The sequence below is a fragment of the Haliotis rufescens genome, unplaced genomic scaffold, assembly GCF_023055435.1.
Source record: "Haliotis rufescens isolate VD_foot unplaced genomic scaffold, xgHalRufe1.0.p SCAF_29, whole genome shotgun sequence".
NCBI classification, from domain to species: domain Eukaryota; kingdom Metazoa; phylum Mollusca; class Gastropoda; order Lepetellida; family Haliotidae; genus Haliotis; species Haliotis rufescens.
This window is the reverse complement of record NW_025963990.1, coordinates 3,101,756-3,120,832: the sequence shown is the minus strand read 5'-3', so window position 1 is coordinate 3,120,832 and position 19,077 is coordinate 3,101,756. Positions and strand designations below refer to the sequence as shown.

General features: G+C 41.0%; 1 protein-coding gene across 5 annotated transcripts in view; it reads right to left on the bottom strand.

Annotated features, from left to right (window-relative positions):
- The window catches only part of LOC124144404 (tyrosine-protein phosphatase non-receptor type 11-like), an 81,475-nt gene that overhangs the window by 49,531 nt on the left and 12,867 nt on the right, over nt 1–19,077 (bottom strand). The window contains exon 1 of one of the 5 annotated variants that reach the window (XM_048402785.1): nt 15,897–16,096. The exons of 3 other annotated variants lie outside the window; for them this stretch is intronic. In XM_048402785.1, the coding sequence (XP_048258742.1) occupies nt 15,897–15,910 (14 nt within the window). In that variant the 5' untranslated portion in view covers nt 15,911–16,096. Of the gene's footprint in view, nt 1–3,727; nt 3,881–15,896; nt 16,097–19,077 lie in introns of those variants that run through there. One more of the 5 variants, XM_048402783.1, reaches the window with a different exon arrangement.

Below are 19,077 nucleotides of genomic sequence, written 5' to 3'. Positions count from 1 at the left end.
CTAACTAGTTTCATTCAACCAGTAAACATGTCCTTGATGTAAGTCATGAGTCAGCAGCTGCACCCTGCAGTATGATGTAACCATGGTAACTGACACATGAAAATGAAAGCATCAATAAAAATTGTCACATCACTATCTTTTGAACTTAAACTTCGAAGGAAACATCCTCCTCCGGGACATAAGGCTTCAAGTAACACAGTGTCCATCCATCTCTCGTATGCACACATATGCACATGCACATGCACACATATGCACATGCATGCACATGCACACATATGTACATGCATGCACATGCACACACTCATCTTTCCTACAAACAAAGCTAATAGCAAAGGTATGAATAGACACCCATACAGGCCATGTAGATTAGTGAGTGAGTGAGTTGTGTTTAACGCCGCTTTTAACAGTATTCCAGTTATATCACGGCGTGTCAGCTTAATGTGGGAGGAAAGCCCGAAGTGATGCAGGTCTCAGACGTTTACCACTTCGGTGAAACCCACGAGCACGGGTATGGTGCTGACAAACCTAGAAACATAATCGGGGCGAACCGGGATTCGAACCCACAATCATAGGTTTCTGGCGTGTCCAAGGGACGCAACTCTGCACAGCGAATCGCGGCGCCTTAGACGACTGGGCCACCCGCGCCCCCCGCCATGTAGATTAACTCCTGCTGCCTCGGTATATATAATCAATAAGGGGAGCCTGTTTGTGGCCAAATGGTTGTCTTAGCAAGTTTCATACAAGTCATCCTTATTCTTAATTCACTGCCATGTTCACATTTATTAGTGAGTGAATATTGTTTTCCGCTTTTAGCAATATCCAGCAAATTCACCGTGGGGACGCCAGAAATGTTGTCACATTGATTAAAATAACATGGATAAGATGAACAATGAGTAGTGAGTGAGTGAGTATGGTTTTACGCCCCTTTAAGCAATATTCCAGCAATATCAGGGTGGGGGACACCAGAAATGGGCTTAACACATTGTACCCATGTCGGGAATCGAACCCGGGTCTTTGACGTGGCGAGCGAACGCTTTAACCACTGGGCTACCCGACCCCCCCATGAACAATGAGAAGGCAGATAGTTCTACGTAGTTCATATTTAACACTAAATTGATTTATAGCACAGGGATTTAGCCAGGATTGAAAACAAAGTGCCCCTGGCAGGCAAATCGGGGGAAAAAATGTTACTTTGTTCAAAACTGGGATTGTTTTAAGTTCTTATTTTTATTTTTTTCTTGATACATGTATTTTAACATTGCGTTGTAAAACTGCATTCCACACACTAATGTACAACTAAGCTACTTTTATTAATTGTATACACATCAACCAAGCCATGTATAACTATATGTTCATGAATTAGGAACTTTGTAGTCTCCATTTGGGATGTTATATTGATAACTGGTGCGAATATTGTCCCCTGAGCAGCTCTAGATAAATCCTTGTAGCAGATCTACAAAGGTAATTTTCACACAAAATAATAACTTTATGATCATTTGATATAGCCATACATTGTGATACTTTTGAATAGTTATCTTGATACTCAAACTGACAATCAAAGACATCCCTAATACTAAGGTGACTCCGAGCTTGTTCTCCAATTTATTTCCCTGTACTCAATAGTATAATTTTTTTATTGATTTGTTGTTTAACGCCGCACTCAGCAATATTCCAGCTATATGACTGCAGTCTGTAAATAATCAAGTCTGGACCAGACAATCCAGTGATTGATATCATGAGCATCGATCCACGCAATTGGGATCGATGACATGCATCAACCGAGTCAGCTAGCCTGACCACCCAATCCCGTTAGTCGCCTTTTACGTCAAGCATAGTCACCTTTTACGGCAAGCATGGGTTGCTGAAGACCTATTCTACCCCGGAATCTTCACAGGTCCTCAATAGTATAAACTAAACAGCAAAGTTTTACTCCGCCCATAGCAATATTACTGCAACTCTGACAGCGAACACCACAAATAGCAGTCCTCAAAGTTTGTTTGTTTGGGAGCCAAGCAACTCCTAATATAAATATATTAGGAACTAAACCTAAGTTTTTAGGAGTCAACTTTTTTGCCAAGGAGCCAGACTGAGAATCAGAGATAGGCCACAGGTTTCCACAGGTTTCCACAGGTTTCACTTGAGGTAGGACATAATTATGTTTGCAGCATCTTCCCGAGGCAAGAGAGTTAACTGACTTTAAAAGTCTAGTTTCCACCCTTGCCGAACTAGGCTGAAATTCTTGGGCGCGAACGTAGCGCCACCAGTGGCCATGGTGGCTTTTGCGAGTTATGTCCCTTCTTTGCCTCTCCTATGGACCAATCTTGTATCACTTGCATTTGCTTCGAACATAATGGTGGCAAGACGATCTGATCGACAATCAAGATCTATATTGTGATAAAACGGGTCTTACATCTCGAACGAAGTGCATCAAATCATGTGAGCACCTTGATTAAAAACCTGAAAAGATTTGGAAAATATCTGTTGACACCAAGTTGGCGGTGCACATGCTGTGCAAATCCTGCAATCGACCGAACTCTGCATGACAGTTCACGAACTGGATTTCGATTTCGGTGCGCGATTTTGATTGGACTATGCATAGACTCGTTAGTTCAGCCAAAATGTAACCCCATAATACCAGCACTAGATAAATTTAGGTCCCCAATCATAGATTTAAGTTGCATTGGCCACCAAAATGGTCGCTACTTAGAGGGCTGAATAGGCTTCACACATTTTACCCATGTGGGAAGCAAACCCAGGGCTTCATCCATGACGAGCAAACACTTTAACAGTTAGGCTACCAAACTGCCTGCTTGTTTAAATATGGCATACCCTATTCGACGTAATAAGCGCCCCGCTCTAATAAGCACCCACGGGGATATTTGCTAATATATTGGCTAGTGAACAATCCCAATTAGCTCCCCTTCCGATTGATCAATGTACACAAGACTTACTTATTCGTGTATAATACGCACTCATGTGTTATATGAACCCTTACTTATGGGCAACTGAATTCTGGGAAATATGTATGTATGACATGCACATACCTTTCTTTTGAATCAGTTCAGGCTGTCAACATGAACTACAAAATTTTCATTCTTTCAACTCTGTTTTTTTTCACCAAAATTACATTCTAATAAGAACTCCCTATTTCTAATTTTGAGAGATCCCGGGAGCTTATCATGTCGAGTACTTGCCCCAGGAACATACCTTGACCAGGGCATCTATGTAAGACTTACATAGACACTGTGCACTAATCATAGAACAAATTGCTTTGGGCAAGTCATAAATACTACTTCCCTTTCTACTTGTCAAAAGAAACTAATGTAACATGAACAGACATATGGAATTAAACTAAATATGAACGCACCCTCACTCATTTGTGACATAACTAACAATACTGTCACATCTTGATAAACGAGCAACGTATGCACCGAACTCATTCATATTTTTAAAACTTAGCAACTCAAAAAAGAAAACAATAATGAAGAAACATCGAAGATGTACATAGACGTAATGTCTCTTAATAATGTCACCGAGCGCTAATGTTTATGTGTTGACAAAAATCATTACTAAAAGGACATAAACACCGATCTGACAATCTGTTGTTGTACCGTACGGGTGTGTATGTTATCATGTACTGGTAAGTTCGTTATACTAGTCATTTCCTAAAACGTCAAACTTCTGTTTCTAAACCTCCGCTAATATGTTACAAAAAAATAAACATTACCTTCGATTAGACATTCTGTCCTGAAATGATGTCAGGCGTCGACCGTCACAGAAAGTTATCAACGAATGCACATCACTGCACGACCCTTATGCATTGGGAAAAGTCTTCGCTCTGAAGGCGGAAGTGAATTGAAGCAATAGGGGAGCCTCGTTTTCAACGTCGCACCTGTATTTCCGGTACTTTTACTGTAAACCTTCCAGAAATATATCCCCTAAATATTTCTTCATAAATGAAGCCGTTCCAAATAATTGCAAAATCGGGAGTTATTCTAGCTTATAAACCAGATATAACCCAAAGCCCGAGGACTACCCTTGTTTGAAAGGGACGGAAGCGTGGCACCCTGAAGGCGTGCAAGACGCTTTTTGAAAGTCTCATCTATATTTAGAGTCGTCTTTGACGTCATTCTCTGACGTATCGTCATCTTTCTTCCCAATAATAGCTTTCGAAATGTAGAAATCACAATATCGATGTCGTTTGATTGTTGATCAGACTCTCGTTGAAAGTTAAATATAGTAAGTGACCGCGAATAAAATGTAAACATATTTTGTAATATTGACAGAAAAATACACCAAGATTGATTATTGATCTTAAAACTTAAGGTGTTTTCGGAGAAATAACAGATAACAAAAGTTTGAATACGTCATAGATACATCAATGCGTCACCGCCTGAACAAACAGTAAGCGAATAAAATGTAAACATATTTTTCTACTACTGCAAATATGACCGCAAAGTACACCAATATTGTTTATTGAGCTCAAATATATAGTTTTACTTGCCAAATATATTCAACTTCATAAGTTTGAATGCGCCATAAATGCATCCATGCGTCAGCGCTTATAAGCATATCACTGTTAAGGGCGGATTCCGAGTTTCCTTGAATTGGGATGGGGGTGTTCATATATACTGATGGGAATAATTAAGGGAACACTTAGTTTTAGACACAGTTTTAGACACAGTAAAATTATATGCTTTTATGGGTTCCTGATCTTGTCTACCAAACACGCGTTGGAAAAAAATGCACACAAACACATCTCAACATTCAAATCTGACGTGATGAATTTGTATGCGCGCTATTTCAAATGTACTGACAATAAAGCTTAAACAGCCCTACATTTTTCCTTATTCGTTTCTATCAGTATACATTGGGATTTGAGTGTTTCTAAGTGATTTGACGCCTTACATTTTTTGTTTTAATTGCCTGTTTCAGTAAACTTTAGTGAGTGAGTATGGTTTTACGACGCCTTTTGAAATATTCCAGCAATATCACGTCGGGAACACCGAAAATGGGCTTCACACATTGTACCCATGAATCGAACCCGGGTCTTCGGCGTGACGAGCGAACACTTTAACTACAAGCCTACCCCCCGCCCCCTTTAAACTTCAACTTTCACTGGTCTACACAGACCGGATCACTGACAGCCATGTGCTGCATGGCATTAATCCAAAGTATAATTATAGAATTAAATACCCCGTTGTATACACAGGTGAGGTGAAATTGGGTTTTACGATAGATAGATAGATATATAGATAGATAGATAGATAGATAGATAGATAGATAGATAGATAGATAGATAGATAGATAAGATATTTTATTTGCGTGTCACGCAGTATAAAATACATACATTCAAAGTACAAGACAAAATATATAATATACCACCCGGCCGGTTGGCCTCTGAGACACGAGAGATCAAAAATAGCTCAGTTTTATATAAAGAGATTATGCTAGTATCGTTTAGTGAGATACTTGTGGATCAGAAGTGCACTACTTACAATGCAAGTTGAAATTTTCTTCTTTTATACATAGCAGTAGCAACTGCGGCTAGGGGAATAGCTAGACTATCATTCTGCATAACATATATAAATTGGTCTTCTGGGGTTAAACTTCTTAGACAAGTATGTATTGGAGAAAACAAATGAGAATAGTCATATCGTAGATCAGAGTAGAATTCACATTCTGTGAGGAAATGTACTTCGTGTTCGACACACTGGCGGTCACATAACCTACATAAACGGAGGTCCAGGATTCTTGCGCTTTTATAGCGACGTGCATGTATACGTGTGTGTGTTTGTGTGGCTGCTTGTACTAGTCCGGACTGATTTCGATTTATAGTGCTAGCTCACTGAGATACCATGCCGCAGTTTAACATGAATACCCCGCTCAGACACAGTATACTGACTCCGAGCCGACCAGTCCTTGTTTTAGCCCCTTAATGCCGAGCGCCAGACAGGGTAACAACAAGTACCATCTTTTAACGTCTTTAGGTATGACGTGGCCGCGGATCGAACCCCGGCGGGCGGACGCTCTACAACTAGACCACGGAGGCGATCCTTGTATACACATACGTTCAGTAGCTTTCATAGTAAATTCATAGGTCGGATATATTTTTAAGGGGGGTCTTGCTTTTTAAAAAATATATGTAGCTAATTCGGCCGGGGACAAAATGTTTAATGATGGACACAGTATGAAAGTGGGTGAGTGAGTGAGTGAGTGAGTGAGTGAGTGAGTTGGGTTTTAACGTCGCTTTTAACAGTGTTCCAGGCGTGTCAGCTTAATGTGGGAGGAAAGCCCGAAGTGATGCAGGTCTCAGACGTTTACCACTTCAGTGCTGACAAACCTAGAAACATAATCGGGGCGAACCTGGATTCGAACCCACAATCATAGTTTTCTGGCGTGTCCAAGGGACGCAACTCTGCACAGCGAATCGCGGCGCCTCAGACGACTGGACCAGCCGTGCCACAGCCACCGCCACCCCCACCCCCACCCCGACCCCCCAGTATGAAAGGGAATTTATGGTAAATGTACTATCATCACACAATACTAGTATATATATACGTATATTACATGATAGTACATTTACCATATATTTTCTATTGTACTGTTAAAACAAGAAAGAAGTGAGCAAGCTCACATACCCCCGTTATACCCGCTGGTCAACAACAAATAGTAAATAGTTTGTAAATTAATGAAATATTACACATTTCTAACTGATTTTAACTTCAATGTTTGAAAACTAAGATTGAGTTCCAGTTCCAAAAATTGTTGATATAAAAACACATAAAAAATGGAACAATATCATATAAGAAAATCAATAAATTAATAATGTCCATCTAGCCTTAACAGATATGGTAAAGAATTCATAAATTCAAACTAACACAAAGCACAGATACTTATGATAATCTACATGTGTGAAATCAGTTTTGGAAAATATATTAGCTATACAAAACCAGTCATCAAAATTTCTAAATTCCATCATGTTTCCATGAAAACAGCAAAAGAGAAAACTTTCAGAATCTTATAAAAGATAAAAAGCAATCATAGTGGTTTATGTAGCAAGTTTGCTGAAGCTAGGATACATAATATTGTAAACATGGATCGTACAAAAACTCTACCCCAAATTTATGAATCTTCAAACTAGCAAAAGGCACAAGTACTCATGGTGGTAAAAGTGTGTAGCAAGCTTGATGAAGCTAAGATTCATAGTTAAAAAGATAGGGGCCGTACGAAACCTCCACCCTAAAATGTTAAGTTTCTTAATGTGTCCATGGAAACGGCAAAAAATAAAAAGTTCAGAATCTTCAAACTAGCAAAAGGCACAAGTACTCATTGTGGTAAAAGTGTGTAGCAAGCTTGATGAAGCTAGGATGCATAGTTAAAAAGATATGGGCCGTACAAAACACCCACCCTAAAAGTTTAATTTTCTTAATGTGTCCATGGAAACGGCAAAAATTAAAAAGTTCAGAATCTTCAAACTAGCAAAAGGCACAAGTACTCATTGTGGTAAAAGTGTGTAGCAAGCTTGATGAAGCTAGGGTGCATGGTTAAAAAGTTATGGGCCGACGGAAGGCTCGTAAACGGGGGTATAATAATAATAATAATAATAATAATAATAATACCTACAATGAATAAAACATACGAAAAGTATATTTGCCTTGAACGAGTGAATCTTTTGTGGGATTTTCTAAGACTTGTACAGTAGTACTGCGTTGATAAATTTACATAATTCCCTTTTCAGGGTGTGTCCCGTTTTGTATCCGAGGTAAAGGAGCCGAGTGTGTGTGAGAGCCTTATGCCTCATTCCAGCAATATCACGTCGGGAGACACCAGAAATGGGCTTCACACATTGTACCCATGTGGGGAATCGAACCCAGGTCTACCCCACCGCTCCCGCTAGCAATATATAACCTGCATGACTGATTATTTTATCGTATCTCGATGCATCTGAAGTTTTGGCTTATGCTATAAGCCATCAGCATGCCTGAATCGCGATCACCAAGAGGTCGATGTGATATTGCTTGATATTGCTTGATATTGCTTGAAATATAACTGACGTGAAACACGTTTATTTAAATTAACCACCCACTCATTCTTTGAATATACGATAGTGGTCAAATGTAACAAATGTTTGTTTGTTTGTTGTTTAACGCCGCACTCAGCAATATTCCGGGTACATGACGGCGGTCTGTAAATAATCGAGTCTGGACCAGACAATCCAGTGATTGACATGAGCATCAATACACGCAATTGGGATCGATGGCATGTATCAACCAAGTCAGCGAGCCTGACCACCCGATCCCGTTAGCTGCCTTTTAGGACAAACACAGTCGCCTGTGTAACAAATGTTATATTTGGGATGACACTTCCTTGACAATGTGGGTTCGAGTCCCGGATAGGACTCAATCCAAAAAGTACTAGAATCTGTACTTTACAAAGAGAGTTGTAATCCCAAATATAACCTTTGTTACACTCACGAATTCGCGTTTATGTAATGGAGAAACCATGACACCGAAGGAATGGTATGATTGTATAACCGGGTAGGCACAGAAAAGCCGAGGACGCGTAGGACAAGAGAGGATGTCTGACGATGACGATATTTTCCTTACTCAAAGTAAGTTAATTGATGAAAATTCTGCAGAAAAAGATGAGGATGACTTTTGTTTCCTTTTGGTGACCCTTTGTCAGATGATGAAGTTGCTAAAAATTGCTCCCCAGGTTTTACAATTGCAATTGTAAAACCTGGGGAGCAATTGTAAAACCTGAGGAGCAATTGTAAAACCTGCTGAGTGGTCTTACTACAAAAGAAAGGTCGTCTGGGAGATGGTTACAACACCATGATAGGTTTATAAGTAGCATACTTGTCCTTAACGAAGTCCATGATTGAGAATTAGAAGTATACAGGTTTTATATCTATTTAAGGAAAATATCCAATCAGTTTGCAGAGCTCACATTGAGGCCTAAACAGCGTGTCGACCAACCCGAACATACATCCAACCCACAAGGCCATTTCTTACTGAGAATGTACGATATTCAAATCAAATATTATGGCACATTCGCGGTTTTTTTATTACACTAACCTCCGCGATGTCATTTTAGTCTCATGTCATATTGCTTCCTGTAAAATGATAAGGCAGTATTATATGATTTGAATACATTTATAAGTATATACTTTACATAATGATGCTACCAAAACAAGAACAATCATTATTATTCAACTCTACATAACATATGGTTTCACACACTGTTATCACACAACGAACTCATAAAGGCAGCACTGCAAAATATGCACAACGGGCAACGCACACGCAGTATAAAATATCTTGTACATAATAGGCAGTGACGTGCGCCTTTTCAACCAGGTGTTATATCAGTTTCCGAAAGCTAAAAGGGGCTATAAAAAAATGTGACAAGCTTTAAGTTGACATAAACATGCGTTCAATACCTATATTCATACAATCGCAAAATCACGAATAGAAGACAGGCGCCAACATAGAAGGCACAAAACGACCATTGTTGTTTCTCTTCTCTGAGGAAATACAATTGTGACGTCATCCTATTGTCTAGAAAATGCCCATCAAATAGCCTACTGTTTAGATACTTCAAAAGCAGGGTTATATTTACCTCGACTAACTCGTGGTTCCGCTTCTCTTTGAAAAAATACAATTGTGACGTCATCCCATTGTATAGATACTTCAATAGGAAGGATTATGTTTACCTCGACTAGCTCACGTTAATACACCCCTAAAGTTAAGCATCACCTCTAATTTTATTTAATACATCCGAACTTCCATTTACTGTCCAGACATGATGATTTTAAGAAGGGGACACACGCTACCACGCAGCCTCAGGTCATGATGAGCACGACGCTCTGTACGATTTGGTTGGTTGGTTGGTTGGTTGTTTTACGCCGCACTCAGCAATATTCCATCTATATGACGGCGGTCTGTAAATAATCGAGTCTGGACCAGACAATCCAGTGATTAATATCATGAGCATCGATTCACGCAATTGGGATACGATGACATGCATATCAACCAAGTCAGCGAGCCTGACCACCCGATCCCGTTAGTCGCCTTTTACGACAAGCATAGTCGCCTTTTACGGCAAGCATGTGTTGCTGAAGACCTATTCTACCCCGGATCTTCACGGGTTCGCTCTGTACGAGCAACCGAAATAGAAGATTCCCAAACTGGTTGAAAGGTATCCAAAATACACCGCACAGAAAAACCTGTTTGCAATGAACAGTCAATCCATGACCTTAATGATCGTCGTCGTCATCATCGTCATCGCAATCATCATCAACATCATCATCATCATAATCGTCGTCGTCATCGTCGTCATCATCATCATCATCATAATCGTCGTCGTCATCGTCACCATCGTCATTATCATCATCATCATCGTCGTCGTCGTCGTCGTCGTCATCATCATAATCGTCGTCGTCATCGTCACCATCGTCATCATCATCATCATCATTATCATCATCATCATCACAGGAGGAACGCCTGCAAAACGTAGTGGACATAGGGAGGGGTGCAGGGAAACCCCCACGACAAATATCTATAAGAAGTTGACGTGCATAAAGCAATCAAACAAACAAGTGATAATAAATGCTCACATCCAAATCAAGTTAATACAGATCTAAACGTTTTGCAATATATATACACATAAGTATCTAGATATATATTCATTACTTTGTAGTTAAAATATTTCACAATTAACAGTTGTTCTTAAAAAATATATATATAGGCAGCAGTATCACAAAACAGAACGCCAATTGGCCTTTATTTCTTTTGGGTTGTTTTTTTTGGCTAAGTATGCGCACCGTACTGTACTTTTTATCAGCCTGATATTTAAAAAAAAAATTTAAACAAGCTACGCATTCGTGAAACGCAATACAAACATACCCAATTACAGTATTGCGCGAGTCGGGTGGGATTGAGAAACGTGACCTTTAGGTGGTATTAGCTTGAAAAAAAATAGTTTGAGGAAAATAGTTAAACAAACAGATCTCATCATTATAAACTACAAAGCCATAATCGGTATATTGTCAATGCTCAGTAAAATTCTAAGGTATGTTCAAACGCTGGTAAATAGTTCAACAGTAGACTTTCGTTTCGGTTTCGCTTTCATGCTCCTCCTTCTTCGTGATATAGCGTTACACAGCATTCAATGCGACCCCCCCCCCCCCCCCCCCCCCCCCCCCTTTACTTTTTAAATAACTGAATCACAATATATACAATATATTTGATAAGTATTAGTTTAAACGTTATGGAGACTAATCAGTTAACTTTTGCTATGTTGAAACCCAGTCACCTCAGTGGTGATATTTTTTCCCGATCCCAACATGAAGGCGAAAGAAACTATTTTGTTTTTTATGTACAGTAAACTACGGTTATAACGAACACGCTTATAACGAACTGACGGATATAACGAACTTACTTCTTGGTCCCGACTATTTGCTGTAGTTATACTGTGTATATACTTATAACGAACTACGGTTATAACGAACTAAAATAAGTAGTCCGTTTGAGTTCGTTATAACCGTACTTTACTGTAATTGAAAATTGAAAGTACTGTTGTTAAATTTGAGAATGTCTATTAACCATCACTCATTTCTGCAACAGTTTGTAAAAAATATTGTGCGGCTGTTTAATTATGTGTAAAATAGATTTGTTCTGTGAAGACTGGGGTAAAAAATGAATTTGCAACCACATGAGATGTTTGAAATGTTGCAGCTTTGTGCCGGAGAAAAACCAAAACTTTATTGATTTTCAAAGATAAGATGTCTAAAATATCCATTAGCAGTTGTGTGAGTGAGTGAGTTGGGTTTAACGCCGCTTTTAACAGTATTCCAGTTAAATCGCGGCGTGTCAGCTTAATGTTGGAGGAAAACCCGAAGTGATGCAGGCCTCAGACGTTTACCACTTCGGTGAAACCCACGAGCACGGATATGGTGCTGACAAACCTAGAAACCGGGATTCGAACCCACAATCATAGGTTTCTGGTTTGTCCAAGGGACGCAACTCTGCACAGCGAATCACGGCGCCTTAGACGACTGGGCCACCCGTTGAGTGTTTCAGCGTAGATGGGCAATATTTTAATGTTTCCATTAGCTTTTGTGCGCGCTAGGGTCAACGATTATAAAGTAATTATTATAATGTTTTTTGCATTATTTTTATGACCAGGGTAGGTTTAAGTCATTTTCTAATAATAGCCACGACATTCACTTGGCGGAAGTATTACTCTACACGACACACATTCAAATCATCTGATCAAAGGTCGCTGTTCAAACCCTCTTTGCACATGAGTAACGGTACACTGAGCAACCAGTTGTATAACGACAAACGCAACGGCGACGAAGCTCACATATATTTTGACCCAATTCTAAACACAAATGAACATTTTCTATGGTCTTTCGTCAGACATATCCGTAATTTATTCAGTCTCGTCAATATGAGATCTTAGAGCTCGCTACACCTCAATACACTTTGTTTAGCAGTGTAGTGAGAATTACGATCTGATTTTAATTTAAATATTTGACGTTAGACTCGTAAATAAATTATATAACTCTAATATGTAAATAATAATATCGGAACCTACCGGGCCTTCCTAACATAACAAACTGGCAAGCCTTGACATAACCGATTTACTGTTAAACGCGGAAGTAAAAACCAGATATAGTTGTCATACAATCTTGTGTCCCCATATTCCAAAGAGTTTTGACATTTTCTTAAAGGATTTTTATATCAATATGCCGCAGGAGGAAAAAAAACAGGATAGCACAGAGCACAGGTCACAGGTCACAAGTCACAGGTCACAAGTCACAGGTCACAAATCGAGTTAAGCAACGTCGGTCTCAGAAAGTGGTTGCTGGGTTACCGCGTGAGGCAGCGTGACACGTGAGAGTTTCTTTTGGGCTTCTGTCCTGCACCACAGGGGAGGAAATGTGGTGTCTCCTTAGGCCAGTGACTATGTTTGAAATGTGCCTCTGTTCACCCAGCAGTGAGTGGGTACCCGGTAGGATGAGATGGAAATGTGACTGTTAACCTTCTAGCGCTTGACAAGGCAGCTTGGGTTGTATACTCCCAAGGGAGCTGATAATGAAAATCGAGTGCTATTATGATTATGATATTATTATTATTATTATTTAAAAAATAAATTATTATTATTATGATTATGATTATTATGATTATTATTATTACCAGTACGATCCTAGCGCTACGACGACCGTAAATATATACACTGAAGGTGGGGTAGCCAAGTGGTTAAGCGTTCGTCCGTCACGCCGAAGGCCCGGGTTTTATTCCCACAGGAGGAAATGCCCGAAGCCCATTTCTGATGTCCATCGCCAAGATATTGCTGGTATATTGCTAAAGACGGCGTAAAGCCATATTCACTTTATTCTGTACATGCATGTGCGTTCAACAAAACCTGTGCAATAATCGCTACATGAAACGAGTCCCAAGAGTGATTGACTAAGATTTGGTTTGTTTGTTGTTTAACGCCGCACTCAGCACTATTCCATCTATATGACGGTGGTCTGTAATCGAGCCTGGACCAGACAATCCAGTGATTAATATCATGAGCATCGATTCACGCAATTGGGACCGATGACATGTATAAACCAAGTCAGCGAGCCTGACCACCCGATCCCGTTAGTCGCCTTTTACGACAAGCATAGTCGCCTTTTACGGTAAGCATGGGTTGTTGACCTATTCTACCCCGGATCTTCACGGGTCGATTGACTAAGAGTACTGTTAAAAGACATGTATATTCCATGGAAGAAGTACCTACTTCATTTCTCTCAAGGTTAGAAATCGTATTTAGACGAAACCACTTTAAGGATTTGAATTAAATATGGCATCTGGTCCTTATTTCAATATAGATTTTGTGTACAGCATTGTTTTCTGTTGATATAGCAAACACTTGTCAACATGTCAAGCAAACAAATATTTTAGAGTTTAAATCCATGAAGTAATTAATGAGTCATTATTTCCTGTTAACAGTTTCCATTCGGGTACGTTTTTCAGTCTGTATACATGTACGCTTTCTATGCGTCATATACGGTGTTACTTTGAGTCATTCACAAATGAATTCCTCCAACAGGAAGTATGGCGTTCCTGAATCTGAAAGGACCCGTGAAGATCCAGGTTATAAAATACGCCTTCAGCAACCCATTTGTCGCTTCTTACGGCAAGCATCGTCGCATTTACGGCAAGCATGGTCACGTTCAGTAGAGGAAGTAGTATAAAGTTGTATCGTGTGATGTCCGTTAGGACATTATCGGAGAATTTGTTAATCGCTTTTAGCAATATTCCAGCAATATCACGACTGAGGACACTACAAACGGGCGTTACACATCAGCCCACATTGGGATTCGAACCCCGGCCGGTGTGACGGGTGAATGCTTTAACCACGAGGCTACCCCACCGCCCTCTATGATGAAGGTGGAACAGGTACAGAAGCTCACCTTCATTGGATGTATTTCATCTTTAACGTGTGTTAAAGGAAGGGTTATGTCTTCAAGGATAATGAGTGAGTGAGTGAGTTGGGTTTAACGCCGTTTTTAAAAGTATTCCAGTCATATCACGGCGTGTCAGCTTAATGTGGGAGGAAAGCCAGAAGTGATGCAGGTCTCAGACGTTTACCACTTCGGTGAAACCCACGAGCACGGGTAGGGTGCTGACAAACCTAGAAACATAATCGGGGCGAACCGGGATTCGAACCCACAATCATAGGTTTCTGGCGTGCCTAAGGGACGCAACTCTGCAGAGCGAATCGCGGCGCCTTAGACGACTGGGCCATCCGTGCCCCCTCAAGGATAATGAAGGGTCACTGTCTCCTAAGCGCCGTATTTCACTGAGCAGATTGCTTCACTTGGGCGCTACCGTAAAGCGTAGGTGTGCCCTGGTTATGTTTCCTTAGTAAAAAACATATCTACCACATCACCGAAATAGCCGTTTTTATTATACTTGGTCTGTCAGAAGTCTACCCGTGCTTGTAGGTTTCACAAAACTGTTTTACGTCTAAGGTCTACTTCAGCCATGATATAACTGAAATACTTATCAGTGTGTGTAACAAAATCACTCACTCATGTACTCACACACACCCCCACCCACCCACCTCTCACTCACTCACTCACTCACTCACTCGGCAATATTCCGGCTACATGGCGGTGGCTTGTAACTAATCGAGTCTGGACTAGACAAACCAGTGGTCGATATTGTGAGCAACGACCCACGCCGTCGGGGTACGATGACACACCATCAACCAGGTCACCGATCCATTTGGTCCTCTCTTATGTTGGTTTGTTTGTTGGTTGTTTAAAGCCGCACTTAGCAGTATTCCAGCTTTATGACGGCGGTCTGTAAATAATCGAGTCTGGACCAGACAATCCGGTGATTAATATCAAGAGCATCGATCCACGCAATTGGGATCGATGACATGCATCAACCAAGTCAGCGACCATTCGATCATGTTAGTCGCCTTTTACGACAAGCATAGTTGCCTGTTACCATTATGCAAAGACAGCAACATTCATCCCAATGTATACACTGAATGTCTGTAAATAATCGAGTCTGGACCAGACAATCCGGTGATTAATATCATCAGCATCGATCCACGCAATTGGATCGATGACATGCATATCAACCAAGTCAGCGAGCCTGACCACTCGATCCCGTTAGACGCCTTTTACGATAAACATAGCCGCCTTTTACGGCAAGCATGGGTAGCTGAAGACCTATTCTAATCACCACTTCGTCTCTTTAGCCCGACATAGGTTGCTGGGGACCTACATTCTTTGCCTGAATCCCAACCGGTTTATAACGCGGCAAAGAAGTAAAGATAAGCTAAAAATGAAGTAAAAAACAGTATGTACATCTACCTACCTTCGAGACAACATAATTAGTACCCAGGCGCACAGCTTCGTTGGAATGAATTTCTCAGTAGTAAACCTGCCGACTACTAACGCAGTGGTGTCGGCGTTGCAAGGTTTGTTTACGTATGTTATAGGGCCTCAGGTCGTAATGCCTTTCACGCAGGCAATATTTAAAGTTTCTCAATGCTTGTTGTCGAGTACACAGCATGATAGGCATGTCTGTATTCTTAGTGACCTACTTGGTGAACAAGCTTGCACATATAGGACACGTCTGTCAAGGGGGGTACCGGGTGTATGCATGTTGTGGTATGTCTTGACGTTGGGCGAATGGACGTGGAGTTTTTAGAGTGAGTGGGTGAGTGAGTGAGTTGGGTTTAATGCCGCTTTTAACAGTATTCCAGTTATATCGCGGCGTGTCAGCTTAATGTGGGAGGAAAGCCCGAAGTGATGCAGGTCTCAGACGTTTACCACTTCGTGAAACCCACGAGCACGGGTATGGTGCTGACAAACCTAGAAACATAATCGGGGCGAACCGGGATTCGAACTCACAATCATAGGTTCCTGGCGTGCCCAAGGGACGCAACTCTGCACAGCGAATCGCGGCGCCTTAGACGACTGAACCACCCGTGCCCCCTGGAGTTTTTAGAGACAAAAGGTTGTTTGTATTTAAAGTGTTTGCTTGGTGTGTGAGACCCGGCTTCGATTCCCCATATGTTGACGATGGAACATATTCGTGGTGTCTTGCCGTGATATGGTTAGAGTGAGTTAGTATGGTTTTACGCCGCTTATATTCAGAGTAATATTCCAGCAATATCACGGCGGGGGACACCAGAAATGGGCTTCACACATTGTACCCATGTCGGGAATCGAACCCGGGTCTTCGGCGTGACGAGCGAACGCTTTAACCGCTAGAGTGAGTGAGTGAGTGAGTATGGTTTTACGCCGCTTTTAGCAATATTCCAGCAATATCACGGCGGGGGACACCTGAAATGGGCTTCACACAGTGTACCCATGTCGGGAATCGAACCCGGGAACGCTTTAACCACTAGGCTACCCGACCGCCCGCATATGGTTAGAACACTGCTAAACCATTATTCACCCATCTATGTAGAGTGCAATTCGTTGCAATCAATAATATGTACTTCATCTACTAGCAAGTGTTTCTACAACTGTTTGTTTGTTGTTAACGCCGCACCCAGTAATATCCCAGCTACGTGACGGCAGTCTGTAAATAATCGAGGCTGGACCAGATAATCCAGTGATTGACATCATGAGCATCCATCTACGACAAGCATGGGTTGCTGAAGACCAGTTCTAACCCGGAAACTTCACGGAACGTTTCTACAACTGACCTTACTTGCTTAAATTCGTATTTATTACAAGTGATTACACATAAGATGGTATTTAATTACTGACAGCGGCGGATTTTCTTCTCCTTATAACCCACCCACCCACCCACAACCACACCCGACATAAGCACACATACATCTATTTTCGGCACACGTGAGATAATATATTACTCAAACGTCTTGATATATGTGGGGGCACGGGTGGCCCAGTCGTCTAAGGTGCCGCGAATCGCTGTGCAGAGTTGCGTCCCTTGGGCACGCCAGAAACCTATGATTGTGGGTTCGAATCCCGGTTCGCCCCGATTATGTTTCTAGGTTTGTTAGCACCATACCCGTGCCCGTGAGTTTCACCGAAGTGGTAAACGTCTGAGGCCTGCATCACTTCGGGCTTTCCTCCCACATAAAGCTGACACGCCGCGATATAACTGGAATACTGTTAAAAGCGCGTTAAACCCAACTCACTCATTTTGATGTATGTCGTCCAACCAAATCTTTAAAAACGAATTATTTTCTTTGTTTTGTTTGTCGCTTGACGCCACACTCAGCAATATTCAAGCTCATAGCGAGTTGATGAACTGGGGTATGAAATAATAGTCAAACAAACTAACAACACAGTCTAAATATGGTATTTAAGCTTCCTAAATATAAACTGGTGTACGTTTCATAATTAATTATCATACAACAGTCTGCTCTCAGTAAGGTATAAAAATAAACAAACTGGTTGCATTGCAAACAGCTTCAAACTTCCTTGGTATACACAAAAATCTATATTTACAAACTGTTCTTGGTATGGTCTTGCTGGGGTAACCTAGAAGTTAAAACGTTCACTCGTCACGCCGAAGACCGGGTTCGATTCTCCACACGGTTACAATGTGTGAAGCACATTATTGGTGTATTGAAATGAAATATTGCTAAAAGCGGCGTAAAACAGTATCTCATTAAAATCAGATCTTAGTTCTCGCTATCACTAAACAAAGATTCTGAGGACATCCCATTACGGGTCACGTCAGAACGACCTTTCATTCAACCAATCAGAGCGTCCCTTACCAGATCATGAAAATGACAGTCGGAATGTGTTTTCTAATAATGCAACCTCAAAAACGTTAACACGGTGTATTCCGAACGACAGTTATGGCCCCTACTACTGATTCCGTCAAAATTAGCGTCTTTCTCTCGCTTCCGTGGGATAAACATTTGAACGGAAGAGGCGTTGGGAGCACTGCCATACAATCGCAACCATACATTAGACATTCCGGAATGTTCGTTTGTTCAGATTTCAAAAATTTAATAGAGAACTGTGTCATTATATTTTTCAAGCGTAGTCTGAAATGTAAGTCGCCAGGTTGAAACGAGTGTCGTACAGCTCGAGAAAGCTGCTTTCTGATTGGTCGTTGTTAGTCGTTTCAGTGGTCGGTCAAAGTTCGCGAAAGGTCGTTCTGGCGTGACCCGTAATGGGATGTCCTCAGATCTTTGTTTAGCGGCAGCGAGAACCCGATCTGATCACTCACTCACTCACTAGTGTGTATAGAAAACAAACACTACAACTCAACAGACCTTTCCTTCTACAGTTTACGAGCAAACTACCAACTACAATTACTGACATGCATTCGTCACGATTCGCCCCTTTCCGTAACCTGCAAGAAGACTCGTCCCCCTATCGATGAATGTTATGTGCGAAAATACGACAAACCAATCAAGATGCGCGTATGATTTCAAGTTCTTCGTCAAAGAATCCCTCAGAAATAATTTTGATTGATTACATATGTCTTGCATCTAAAAATATCCTAAAGACACAGTTAAATGTGTTCAATCATACTGTATAATTCCGCATGTTCCGATGTG